We start from the raw sequence: 14,647 nt of genomic DNA on the forward strand, positions 1-14,647 counted from the left end.
GCAACTGAGTTATAAAGAAACAAAGTATTTTTGTGGCCTAACTTCTAACATCATAAAATGCCACTTCTGAATTTTCTTGTTTTAATCGCAGAGGTCCGTTCATATTCAAGAGGAAGAGAAATAAACCCAGCTGACTAGATAGCTGGAGTGCCACTGTCTCACTTTAAGAGAGATACTTGTAGTTGGATATATAGTGGCAGCTATTTTTTGGAAAATAGTTCATTGCAATGTGCCCATTGGCAATACAATCCTTATATCTATCACTTGCAAACCTCCACTTAGCCCTTCTGGAATAATTATTGCCTCCTTACACAGCATAAAGTTGACATCCAGGATATTATCTGAATCAGTTCCAGATATGACTGAGGCTTCTTGGACATACCTCAGTCTCAGCTCAAAGGCCTGAGAGCTGCACAGACCAAATATTCACTCTTTTATTAATTAATTAATTAATTAATTTTAATTTTTTACCAGAGCACTTTTCAGCTCTGGCTTATGGTAGTGTGGGAGACTGAACCTTGGAGTTTGGAGCCTCAAGCATGAGACTCTCTTTGCATAACCATTATGCTATCTACCCCCACCCTCACAAATCCACTCTTCAGAAAGTAAAAAATAAAATAAAATAAAATGGTGAGACAGCTGCTATAGATTATTTATTTAAAAGAGGAAAAATAAGAAATATACTGTAGTCACTGGTCTGCAACAGTTTTGGAATCTACCTAGCATGTGTTACCCAACCCTTAATTATGACTTAGGTCTGAAAGTTATTTATAATGTTTAATAGCTTTAAGCTATGGGTTCTATTTTATTACTAGATCCTGATACTTAATTATCATCAGATACTCTGACGCTTCTTCAGTAACATGAATTTTACGTGTGAATGACTGACAATCAACTTGTGTTTATTTCATCTGTTTATATGTAACATAGAGTGAAATCATAAGGTCTTTGCTGATGGAGTCAAGAAGTTCTCATACTGTTTTCTTTTTCTTTCTTTTAACCTCATATTTCTCTTGTTGCACAGGAATCATTTTTATATTCCTCTCTTTGATTTCACTGACTTATCCCTCCATTTGGTCTGTTGAGTTTCATGCTCACTCCAATGCTCGTGAGCATGATGATTGAGTTCTTCGTATCCTGAAATTTTAATTTATTTATTTATTTTGCCTCCAGGGTTATCACTGGGGCTCGGTGCCTACACTATGAATCTGCTGCCCCTGGTGGCCATTTTTCCCTTTTGTTGCTCTGGTTGTTGTTATTATGGTTGTTGTTATTATTGCCATTGCTGTTGTTGTTGGATAGGGCAGAGAGAAATCGAAAGAGGAGGGGAAGACAGGGGGAGAGAGTTTTCTTCTGTCACTTTAATTTTCCTTTCTGAGTATTCTTTGGTTTCTTTGAGTTTCTTTTATTATTACTATTATTATCATTTTTAAATATTTTATTTATTAATGAGAAAGATAGGAGAGAAAGAACCAGACACCATTCTGGTACATGTGCTGCCGAGGACTGAACTCAGAACCTCATGCTTGAGAGTCTAGTGCCTTAGCCACTGCACCACCTCCTGGACCACTTCTTTGAGTTTCTTATGGAATTTTGAACTGATAGGGATATGAAATTTTTAATGTCTTTAAGGCTGTTCTAGGGTAGTGTCTTTTTTTTTTTTCTAATACCATATTTAGATGAGGCCTCAAGATGCCATGAGCATTTATTTACTCATTTTAGTACTTTAATTTTCTTCTTTTTTTGCTATGTGAATTTGTAATTTGGAAAATTAGATTACTTTTCAGCGCTGGGGGGCCCACTGGGTTTGCAAGACTGAAATTTCAGAGATTCAGTTTCAGAACCACTATATACCAGAGCTCAGCAGCACTCTGATCTCTCTTTCTTAGGAGTGTATATGAGTAATCTTAAAAATTTAATTTTGCAGCAGGTAGACTATGACTTGATTCTGTTGTATTTGTTTCTTTTTGTTTAATATATGCATTTTTCTCAGATGCTTAGTCCGGTATTTGGCTATTTTGTCAGCAGAGAGGAGTGTGAGAAGGGTACAGCTGTTGCCACTAACATGCTTGGGGGTAAAGGAGTGTTTGCCTGGTTTGTGTTTCTGGCACTTTCAGTATCTCTCTTCCTGGATTCCAAATATGAGACTTGGTAGTCTGTTTACTGTCAGTACAGTTCATGAAGTCAGTCCCAGTCCCAGTGGATGAGGGAGACTGAGTGTAATCTAGACTCCCTTTTCTGTTGTCCTTGTCAGAATTCTGGACTTCATTCAAAGAGCATGTTCCTCCACCAGTGTTCTGTCATTTTCCTATCCCTGCAGCCATAGCACCTTGAGCTTTAGAACTCCCTCAGTCCATACCGTTTTCTTTTTCAGTGTAACTGTTAGGTTCTTGGAGAAGTCATGACATTTTTTTAGATGCAAAAAATGTATCATGTCTTTTCCGGCAACCCATTATTAAATTTTTTTTAGTAGAAAGTGAATGAGACCACAGCACTGAGGATCCGTAAAAGTAGGGGGGCGGGGCTTAAACGTTAGGTCACACATAGCGAAGCACTCACTATCCAAGTGAGCTATTTCTAGCCCTAATTGTTGAGTAAGAAGCAAATACTCTCCAACTACTAGCAAATGAATTTTGTCCATTGGCAAAACTTGGGTTAGAGTTCCTGCTTTTTAGCTTCAAGAGGAAGCTTTATGAGCAGTGAAACAGGTCTGCAGGCATCGATCTTGCTCTCTCCCTCTCTATCTCCCCTCCACTCTCAATTTCTCTCTGTCCTATGAAGTAAAATAGAAAGAAAATTAAAAGAAAAAAAATATTTGCCAGAAAAAAATGAAATCAAACCATCACATAACACTGTGCACAAAAGTCAACTCCAAGCAGATCAAGGACATGGACATTAGGCCACAAACTATCAAATACATAGAAGAAGACATTGGCAGAACACTTCATGATTTATGCTTCAAAAAAGCCTTCAAAGATTCAAATCCAACAAGAAAACAAAAATAAAAATAAACCAATGAAAAGCTTCTGCATAGCAAAGGGTATCACTGCCCAAACAGACACCCTACAGCATGGGAGAAGACCTTTACACCACATACCTCAAACAAAGGACTAATAACTCAAATTCAAAAAGAGCTCAGTAAGCCTGCCAATAACAACAACAACAAAGAAACAAACGAAAAGAGCAACGCAACTAGAAAATAGAGTAAGGACATGAACAGATATTTCACTGAGGAAGAGATCCAGAAGGCTAACAGAAATATGAGAAAGTACTCAAAGTCACTGATCATCAGAGAAATGCAAATGAAAGCAATGATGGGATAACACTTTACTCCTGTGAGAATGCTCTACATTAGAATAGACAGTAACAATAGAGTTTGAAAAGGATGTGGGGGGGAAAGGGACACTTCTGCCCTGCTGGTGGGAGTATAAAATGGTTCAATCTTTGTGGAAAGCAGTGTGGAGATATTTTAGAACATCAGAAATAAACTTACTCTGTGGGCCACCAGTTCTGGGGAATTACCCAAAGGAAACAAAACACTCATCAAAAGAGATCTGTGTATACCTATTTTCATAGCAGTAAATTTTTAGTAGCCAAAACTTGGAAGCAACCCAGATGTCTAATGTTAGGTGAATGGCTAAAAAAGCTGTGCTATATATATATATATATATATGATGGAATCCTACTCAGCTATTAAGAATGAAGAAGTCATCTCCTTTGTGTCGTCTTGAATCTCGAAGATAACACATTCAGTGTGGTAAGCCAAAAGGAGGACAAACACTGAATGATCTCACTTAGAATGGGGACAGTAAGTAAATATGGAAACTGGGAGAGGGGAACATAGTTAAAGGTGGATTGGGCATGTTGTATCAAAGCAAAAGACTCAGGGAAGGGAGTGGAAGGGAAAGGTAGAAGAGAACTTTAGGGTTCATGAAACTGTACCCATGTGTCAGTGAATACACTGTAATCCATTAACCCCCTCAATGAAAACAAACAAACAAAAAAACAAATAAATGAAATGGCTTCCAGAAGCAGTGGATTCATAGAGCTGGCACCAAGCCCCAGTGATAACCCTGGTGGCAACAAAAAACATAAATAAATAAATAAATAATTCTGTGATACTTTAATGTATTTGTTATGTTTTACTGTATAAAACATAACAAGTACATTTTATATAAGGTGAAGAAAGATTATCTGTTTCTAAGTAGACACTGTTGACTAAGGACCTTAACAGTGAGTGGTTTTACCTTTTCAGATAGAATTTTCTACTTTTAATGCTTGAAGTAGTACACATTCTCTAAGATCCTTTTAGTTATGAATCTCTGTGATTAAATGTTTAAAAGCCAGTAATTCTCTCAATGGAAGTATAAGGAGATAAGATTCATAGAATCCACAAATGTGCTTTTTCTACTTATTTTGAAAAATATTATAGTGAAACAAGGTTTATTTGTTTAGTTGTGGGTATATATATAACAAACATGGACTATCTAATGGTAGCAAGAAATAGCACTATTATTATATGATAGTATTATGAAGTATATTATTATACACAGTAGGTTCCTTGGGATTTAGGATTAAAACTCCCCCTTCCCCCCAGAATTCAGTAACAGGTATCATATTTCAAGAGATTTGTTATTTTTATCTTATATAATCTGTTTTATAAAGCTATCAGAATTCATAAATACTACTGGTTAGAGATTTTTATAATAGGCTTAAGTAATTTATTGAGACTTAACTATAATTGATTTGAAATATTGCACATATAAATATATACTGTTTGTATGCTATTATTCAGACTAAACTAACATAAAGTAGGGCTTTTCAAGTAATGCTATGTGATAAAAGCTTGCCATATATATATACCTTTGTCCAGGAATCAAAGGATGAACAGTGGAAACGTGCTATGGATTATTTAAATGTTGTCAATGAACTCAACTACATGACTCAGATTGTTATCATGCTTTATGAAGACCCTAATAAGGTAATTGCATTATTGATTTATGTGTCATAAAAGATAAACAAACAGATTGAAATTCTTTTTTTGAAGTGTTCTGTAATTTTTTTTTTTTTTTTTAGGATCTCTCCTCAGAGGAGCGCTTTCATGTTGAATTACACTTTAGTCCAGGGGCCAAAGGATGTGAGGAAGACAAAAATTTACCATCTGGCTATGGATATAGACCAGCTTCAAGAGAGGTAAAAGAAAAGAAAAGAGTGGGAGAAAGAAAGAGAAGATGAAGTTCTCCATCCTCTCTTCAGTCTCTTTTTGAGTTGTTTTTAATATCCTTAACATTCAATGTCCTTAATTTTCAGCTGAATCTGTAGTGATGCTCTTTTATTCAACCCTGACTTTTTAATGTATTTCCCCCTCATTTTCAGTAGTAAACACAGTACTTACAACATGATACCCCAGGCTCAATCTCTGACACTGCATATTCCATAACTGAGCAATTTAGTAATGTTCTGACCTCTTTCATAAAAGTAGATATAAGTAAAGCATGCGTTAATTCACTTGTCTATACCAATTTATAGTTGAATCAGTTCATCAGAAAAGATTATTATTCTGTCTGAGTGAGTTATGTATGTTGCATTCTTTGTTCACAGAATGAAGGCAGGAGATCTTTCAAAGTTGATGATGATGAGCCGCATACTTCTAAAAAAGATGAAACTGATCGAGCTGTGCTGTTGTTTAAACCTCTGGTCTCTGAGCCAATTCATATACACAGAAAATCCCCGCTTCCCCGATCTAGGAAGATAACTGCAACTGAAGTAAGAATATGTGTGACTACTTGTTTTGTTTTTGTTTTTGTTTTTTTACATAGTGAACTAACTATATTTTAACAAAACAGAAAAGAAAATACAGCTTTAATTTTGGAACTTGGGGGTCTAACACATTTTTAATTGTCAACTTTACCCATTTTTTTTTTTTCAAATAAATTTCAAAAACCACTAGGAGGAAATGTAGGAGGTTAGTTTTGGAACATAGAGCTTCATCATTCAGTTATAAACTAATAAGCAGTACATTAAGTACTCTGGTGTTTAATACATAATAATAGTGTATAGGCCTTCCTAAGAATTTGATAACCTTGACCCATTTTTTCTTCCCTGTCACTTTAGATTATTTAAATATGGACTTTGGTTAATGTAGGGAAGAATTGTCAGAAATCTCCAGCAGCAGTTGATTCTGATAACACTGAATATTAAGTTACAAAATTCGAAATGATTGAAGTGATTGAAAAAAATCAGTGTAAGGTTCTGAAGATATGATGCTAGAAGTGAACTTTTTACCTTAGTATTAGAATCGTAACTTACTAGTATAAACTAATTCTTACGTTCATAATGTAGAGTGATATTTAAGTAGTGAAGTGACTAAAGAAACATTTAAACAGAAAATTGAGCAGTTGGAATAACGATTGTTAAGTAAAGCCTGACATCTGTATGTATTTTTATAATTTAAATATTCTTATCTGGGGGTATCTATTTTGGATTGATTGAAGTCAGTGTTACAAATGTTTTCTAAATGCTCAAGTGAAAATATTAGCAAGAATTTAATTTTTAGAACTATCAGCTTCTAAACTTAAAAAATATTGATACTAAAAGACTTTAAGTGGTAAGTTAGCTTATTGAATACGTCTATAAACAATAAGTATGAATTATGCTTATTTCATAGTCTCAAATTTTACAAACATAAGTACTTTATGATTTTTAAATCTCAAATGTATACGTGCCCAATCTGACAATTATAAGAAAAACATCAACAAAATGAACTGTTGTAATTTTATAATGAAAGCTGTATAGTAATTAATGTTCCTATGAATGTGATATTATAAGTTAGTTATGAGAGGAAGATTGACATTTGTAGGATTTGGGATTATTCAATATAGCTTGACATAAAAGTAAGAAATTTGGATGGGTATCCTTGACTTTAGAAACTTAGGAAGTAACATACATACTCTAATCAAAACTCATTTGTACAGGGTGAGTGATTTTGATGTTATTAACAAAGCAATCATATTGTTCAGGATTTTATCATTAGACCCTATCTTGTTCTGCAAAAAAAGCTGCAATACTGATAGAGTATAAATTTTTGTATCTTTACTTTGCAATTCATATTTGTAAAATCTTCAACAAAATCACTGCCCTTTGTTAACTCTTAAAATTCAGAACACACTTATAAACCTTTTTGTCTCATAAATAGTTGCTTTAAAGAGATTATTTCTATGCCATGCTAAACTTTTACTTCCATAAGGTAAATTATTCAAGTAAAACCTTGAAGACTTTTTCCAGCGACCACCATCTCCATGGATATCAGAAGTTTGTACTTCCCAAAGACATACAGAGAAAAAGACTATTCTCTTCATTTTGTGCAAGTAGATTTTACTCTGTCCTCACTGTCTCAAATCTGAACATGCAAACATGTAATATTAGAATGTTTGCTGCATGTTTTACCTATGGAACTCATTATATAATCCCTGGATGGAATAAGAAGCTTGAAAGTGTAAAAAAAAAAAAAAAAAAAAGTATAATTTGAATCAATCTTACGATTCTGATGTTTTTTTTTTTTTTTTTTTCATTTCTGACAGGTTTTCCTTCTATATTATGTATAGTAAAACCCTTTAATTCTTTGAACTGTTCTTAAGTTCCTTGCATTGAAATGTATACCCAATATAGCATAAAACCTTTTTTAATATTTACAATTAAGCAGAATATTTTCATAGTTTAAAAATCACTAGAAATAAAAATGTGTCCAGTTTTGAGGGTAGAGATGAACAAGTAATATAAATATTTTGTGATCATACAGTATATCTCAAAATTATTATCACATATAACTAGATTAATAAGTCATTCCCATCAGTTTCTCAGTTATTACAATATCTGACTCCCAAATTACTGTTTAAGCATTTTTTTGAAAAAACGTAATAAGCAAATGCAAAGAAACTGTATTTTTTTTTCTCTCTGATCATTTGGCTTTGTTGTATCTAACTTTGCATGCTCTGCTTTTTTTTCTTTTTTGTTTTTTTGCCCCCTTTCTCACTTCCAGGAAGAGAGCCCCCTGAGTGTGTCTAGCCCAGAGGGTACTGGTACCTGGCTGCATTATACCAGTGGTGTGGGTACTGGGCGTCGAAGACGCAGATCAGGGGAACAAATCACTTCTTCCCCTGTCTCCCCCAAATCATTGGCTTTCACATCCAGTATTTTTGGCTCATGGCAACAGGTTTTTAAACTTTACTTCATTAAACATTTAGAGCATTCAGAGCAACAATCAACTGTCTTTGAGGACATCTAATCCCTTAATACTTTACATCAGAGTAAATCCTTCTGGTTTTGTTTTTGTTTTTAATTTTGAGTTCATTGTAAAATGCTTGTATTATCCGACAGTATTTTAAAAAAAAGAAACCAGTTACATTGAATTTGTTTCTCATTTTTTACATGGGAGGGTTTTCAGTATCCAGGATGTGAAAATTGCAAATATTACTTGTACTCCTGGCACTTACTCTTGTTACTAATTTCATTTTAAAGTAATCTTTGACTTACTTGTTCTTTAAAACATTTAGAAACAAAACTATAATTTGATGGTAAAAAAAAATTGGTAACTTCTATCTGAAATTGCAAAATTTCCATTGGAAATTACTAAGAATGTGAACATGTAAAAATGCATATCAAAAATTTTATGTCCTTTTGTTACTAATTAGAAGAATACATGTAATACTGATTGTTTCCCCCTCAATTTTCCAGTACCTGGAAGTATATAATTTAAGGGGTAAATACAAGTGATTTTTTTTTAACTTCTATTTAATGCTCTCTCTAACATAAGGAGAAGCAAATATCCATCCACCAGAATAAAATGATTTCAGAAGGACTTTCTGTGATGGCATTTGGAAACATAAAATAATTTTTTGTTTATCTTTTATAATGGAAGGTCTACTGTTACACATGACTTTTCCAAGAATTTCAGCAGTTTCCTTTTGGAAATACAATGCATTTGATTATAGGAAAAGGGATTATGGTATCCATTAAGGCTGTGAATATTTAAAGGTTACTCTGATAAAGCCCATGCATGGATCAGTAATTGTACGGTGATCTCAGTAGTCTGTCTGTCTTTGCTTTTGTTTGTGATTGTTTTTTCCCCTTTCAAATACAGGAGCTGTGTTAAGAGTGGGCATTTGGCTTCTTTTAAGAGAGAGTGAAATTATATCAATCTATTAATTTCTTTTCATCTGTCTTGTTTCATACTTGACGTTTCATTCTGAATGCCTGCTTCGCACCACTTCATGGCAAGGATCTCATATGAAATGGACTCCCTTCAAATGGGGATCTTGCATGACCTTGTATGTTTTATGTATTTCTACTAATATTTATCATACAGCTTATTAACCTTTGTCTGTCTGGGACAGGCTGCAAATGAAGTGTGAGCTTTTGAATTGATTTTACTGTTATATCTCATTTATTTTGCTTTCCATATTCAGGTTGTACCTGAAAATGCTAATTATCTGCGAACCCCAAGATCTCTTGTGGAACAGAAGCAGAACCCCACTGTAGGTATGTATGTGTTCTAAAGGAAATGTGTTCCAAACCATCTTGAAGCTGCTATTATACACACATGTGAAACTGTTCTGTGGTAAAAGCATGACCAAATGCTATGCTTTATTTTGTCTTCATTTTTAATCGCCACCAGAGTTACTGCTGGGGCTTAGTGCCTGCACATAAACCTACTGCTCTTAGCAGTCAGTTTTGTTCCCGCCGTGTGTGTGTGTGTGTGTGTGTGTGTGTGTGTGTGTGTTACTGGAGACAAAAAGTGTGAGAAGATAGGGAGAGAGACCTGCAATGCTACTTGACAACATTCAGGTGGAGAGGGGAGCTTGAACCCAGGTCCTTGCGGATGGTTACATGTATGCTCTACAGGGCACACCACTGCCTGGCCCCTATGCTGGATTTCTTACTTAACATACGCTAATTTAGAAACCTTAAGTTGTACAGACTGAAATAGCCGATATGGTTTCAATAAAATGAGTAACAGTTAGCTTTAAAGTTCATTTTATAACCCATTTGAAGAAACATAGTATGGTCTTCTGAATTGATTTGTTAGTCTTAGCTTTTATTCTTGATTTCTATAAATTAAAATCTTAACATGTCTTAGTTAAGAGGGGCCAGGAGATAGCTCAACCAGTAGAGCACACACACCTCTGGTAGGATCCGGTTTGAGTCCCCGACTATCCCATGGAAACTGCATGTGTAAGGTAACTTTGATTATTGGTGGAGCTCTGCTGTGGGTTTTTTTATTATTATTATTATTATTTCTTTATCTGTCTCTCTCCCTCTCTTGCTGTTAAGAAGAAGAAGGAGGAAAAAAAAAAAAGCTGGGGGGGAGTCACTCTGGCACAAAGCTCCTGTGAAAATCCTGGTGGCCAAAAGCAAACAAACAAAAAAGCTTCTTTTTTCTCAGAAAATAAAGATAGATATGCTATTATGTTATTGTATAAAAAAATAAAACTTCTATTTCTCTCATTATTTTTTTTTTCATTTGGGTGTGTTCATTTCCTGTTGAACATCTCTTTAAGAAACTAATGCATAATGGCAGTGCTATGCTAGTATACAACAGTATTGGAGAAGCCCTTTCTGCAGTCAAATGCTCCACCACTGAGTTATACCCCTGGAGAAGCCCTTTCTAATTTAGTTTTAAGCTCACTATTGTCAAACTGTATGAAGTAATGGCATAGTGTTATTGTCTCCGTAAGTTTTGCTATTATTAGTAGGTTGCGATAAAAGTTTCAGATATTTGGGGGGATCGGGTAGTAGCACAGCGGGTTAAGTGCACATGGTGCAAAATGCAAGGACTGGCTCAAGGATGCCAGTTCGAGCCCCCGGCTCCCCACCTGCAGGGGGATTGCTTCACAAGCGGTGAAGCAGGTCTGCAGGTATCTGTCTTTCTCTTCCCCTCTGTCTCCCATTCTCTCTCGATTTCTCTCGGTCCTATCCAACAACAACAACATCAGTGGCAACAATAACAATAGCGACAACAACAAGGGCAAAAAAATAGGAAAAAAATGTCCTCTGGGAGCAGTGGATTCATAATGCAGTCACTGAGCCCCAGCAATAGCCCTGGAAGCAAAAAAAAAAAAAAACAACTTTCAAATATTTGTATATCATGTTTGATCTCCGTAACAAATACATGAGCTGTCTATGGATATGGATGCCTATATACTTTAAAATCTTCACATCTAGAGTGCTTTATGCCTCAGTGAGTTAAAAGTAATTATTTTACCTGGTCCTATTGAATGAGTAGGCTTTGATTTGCTTTATTTCATAACGAATATTGATAATTCTTCATTCTCAGGTATCAAAAAATTTTCATTTGCCTACATACATTTCAGAATATTGATTAAACGTAACTTAATTTATACTAGTAGGGTTGGTTTGGTGGGTATTTTTGGGCTTGGGTCTGTTCATGTAAGTTGCCGAAATTCTTTATCCTAAGTAATTCTCGTGAGTACTTTTAGTATGTATATATTAATTGTTGTGTGGTCATATTAGTTTTCTTAAAACATTACTTTGTCCAGTCAGTAGTAAGTACCCAGTTTGTATATAAGATAAATGGTGGTGATGGCTTTGTTAAAGTTGGTACTACAAAGCATATTGTGAGCCTGTTCCAGGCACTGCCAAATATTTTTGCTACGAACCATGCTATTGCATGCTGCATGAATTCCCAATGTGAATGGAGGAACACCCGTTGTTGTATGTATTTTCTCTAACTCCCATCAGGGTCTCACTGTGCGGGCCTGTTTAGCACCTCCATGCTCGGGGGTTCTTCAAGTGCACCTAACCTACAGGATTATGCTCGTATTCATCGTAAAAAGCTGACTTCTTCTGGCTGCATAGATGGTATGTGCACACATGCACACAGATTCAACCTACACGCATGCATACACCCATGAGCATACAGTGTTTTCCAAAAGCAAGTCTAATCACTGACTGATTGACGTGGAATCTTATCATCCTGTGCCTAAGTGACTATCAGATGCATTGTTGTCCACAGATGGATCCACGTGTCTTCAAGCAGTAAATCTTAGTTAGGATTACAGTTGTTCAGAGTAGTTTTTGAGATGTGAAATTAAAACTGTATCATGTCGTTGCTACTTTATATAGTTCATAAACCATAATCGGAAGACTAGATCTTTCTTTTGGCCTTTAAAAATTTTTTTTAATGTTATACACTGATTTTACTTAACTAATATTGGTTTCAATAAGATGAAGAAAATATCATGTTGACAACATTTTTATAAAGTGAAATATAAGATGAGACTATTTGAAGTGGATCCTCTCACTGCTGCTAATATACATATGTTCTAATATTCAGAATGTCTTTCAGGGCTCATGGTAGCTTGTCCCTTTTGTTAATAGGAGTGCTTTTTATTAGCTGTCTTTAAAATATTTTCTCGTATATGCACAGATTTACTTTAGTCAGTAAAGCATGGATTTACTGGAATTGCCATCTCATCCTGCCTTTCTTTTACATGTTTCAGCAAACACTTCGCCTCTATCATCAAGCCATTTTACTTCTTTTAACCAGTTTTTGGCTTATTACTGTCTGTCATTGTCCTTTCTGCATGTCACCTAATTCTAACCTTTTTTTTTAATTTGTCCCCCCCCCTTTTTTTAAGTTTACTTCTTTTGGTAGCTGTTACGAATTTCAGGTACCTGTTTTTCTCTTTCTCAGACGCCACATGCGGTTCTGCTGGTAAAAGGTTTTCTATCTCATTTGCTCGACACCCAACCAATGGTACGTTTTGCTTTTATTTTAAAAGATACTCCCCTGCTTCATCCTTTTATTTTTCTTTTATTTCAGAATGTGGGGTATACAGTATCATTCATTTCTCTACCCTTAAATTCAGTTGGCATACAATTCCAACTTACCCAAAGTTCTGATACTGTCTAGCTCCATTTTTCATCCGTAATTTACACAGTAACTTCACACTGCTCATCAAGCTTGTAAATCAGCACAATGATGATGAGTGTCTAGACTAAATTAATGCATGGAAAGGCCTTTCTCAAGTGATCAGTCTCACAAGTGAGAAAATTCTTTAATTTCATCTTAATTCTTAATGATTTTTTTTTCTTAATTCTTTTTCTGATCACATGGTTGTTTTATTGCACTATTAAGTGAATATAGAGTCATACTTGTCAGATGGCCAAATGAGTTATATTTTTGAAAAAGTCCTTAGAACCAGGGGACTCAGATTTCACTGTATAACATCAGTTGTTCTTGACTCTAAAGCAAAACCCAACTTTGTCTGGAGCATTCTAAAAACTTTAGCCAGCATTTATATCCTCTTGTAGCAATATGGTTTGCTGTTAAGATTTGACAGTTCCTAATAAAAAGAAGACTAATAAGCTAAAAAAAAAAATAGCAATTTTTGAGAATAGAGAGGAACTATTTATAAAAATGGGATTGTTGCATTATTATGATTCTCTGTATAGAGCTTGCTCTTGTGGGACCAGATAATATCCGCTGATCATTTCTAAATAATTCCATATCAAATAATTTAAAAGAAAATCTGAAGGCTTTTGCTTTTGTTCCAAATACAGATGCTTTTACCCCTAAAACAATCTCTTTAATTTTTTTCATTTCATTTGATAAAACAGAGAGAAATTGAAAGGGGAGTGGGAGGGAAAAAGACACCTTCACCACTGTCTCACCACTTATATAGCTTCCTCACTGCAGGTGGGTAATTGGGACCTGGCACATGGTAACCTATGAACTCAGCCCGGTGCTACTGTCCAGTCCCTCTTCCTTTTTCTTTGTAACTGCAAATTAGTCTTTCAAATACTGAGCTAGGGCTTTCCAACACTTTATAAAGTTAACAGGCGGGACTCAAAAGTCCCAGATTCAGTCTCTCATTCAGTCCCCATCAAGACAAAGCCGAGTAGCACTCTCATAAAAGAAAAAAATAACTGCAATCTAGGGGAGATGAGAGGTTGTGCCTAGTGTTAATGCTTATACTGTAAAACATTATTCTTCCCCCGATAACATTAATTAATTAATTAATTAATTAAATAGATATGTAGTACCCTGGGAGGTGAAGCAGTGAATAAAGCGTTGGACTGTCAAAAATAAATAAATAAATAAACGAACGAACAGCTACAATAGAGGGAAAAGCACAGTAAGCTCAATTTTCACCCATTGAGAACGAGATCTTTCTACTTGGTTTCAAGAAGTTCTTAGTATATTGTTATTTTGGTTTGTTATTGAAAGATTTAGAAGGTAAAACAACAAGGGCAACAAAAGGGAATAAATAAATAAATATTTTTTAAAAATTATGTAGAAGGGGGGAAATAACTTTGAGTCCTAATCATGAAAGTTAGTTTCATAAACTACTATCACCCGGGTCCAGTGTTGCAAATTCTATATAAGTAAAACTAGTGTTTACTGATAAACAGAAAAGAGACATGTTAAATTTAAGAAAAAATAGAAGTGATATTATGTGCCTTTTGCTTATATTTTAAACATTTTTGGATATTCCAGGCATTGTGCATTTAATCCATATAAAAAACATTCAATTCTAAAATATTTGTTCTGGGTTTTTCAGTATTTTTCTTTTTTTAGTACTGTGTTGTCTTATGTGTTCTATGGATTGTCATTTGACACTTTATT

General features: G+C 34.7%; 1 protein-coding gene across 21 annotated transcripts in view; it reads left to right on the forward strand.

Annotated features, from left to right (window-relative positions):
* The window catches only part of PPIP5K2 (diphosphoinositol pentakisphosphate kinase 2), a 79,729-nt gene that overhangs the window by 53,272 nt on the left and 11,810 nt on the right, over positions 1-14,647 (forward strand). For 3 of the 21 annotated variants that reach the window (XM_060201228.1, XM_060201213.1, XM_060201212.1), the window contains exons 22-29: positions 4,874-4,981; positions 5,077-5,193; positions 5,602-5,766; positions 7,247-7,367; positions 8,043-8,212; positions 9,465-9,537; positions 11,758-11,877; positions 12,713-12,775. In XM_060201228.1, the coding sequence (XP_060057211.1) occupies positions 4,874-4,981; positions 5,077-5,193; positions 5,602-5,766; positions 7,247-7,367; positions 8,043-8,212; positions 9,465-9,537; positions 11,758-11,877; positions 12,713-12,775 (937 nt within the window). Of the gene's footprint in view, positions 1-4,873; positions 4,982-5,076; positions 5,194-5,601; positions 5,767-7,246; positions 7,368-8,038; positions 8,213-9,464; positions 9,538-11,757; positions 11,878-12,712; positions 12,776-14,647 lie in introns of all 21 variants that reach the window. The other 18 variants (XM_060201233.1, XM_060201217.1, XM_060201216.1 and 15 more) reach the window with 12 other exon arrangements.

Source organism: Erinaceus europaeus, chromosome 11 (genome assembly GCF_950295315.1).
Source record: "Erinaceus europaeus chromosome 11, mEriEur2.1, whole genome shotgun sequence".
Taxonomy (NCBI): Eukaryota; Metazoa; Chordata; class Mammalia; order Eulipotyphla; family Erinaceidae; genus Erinaceus; species Erinaceus europaeus.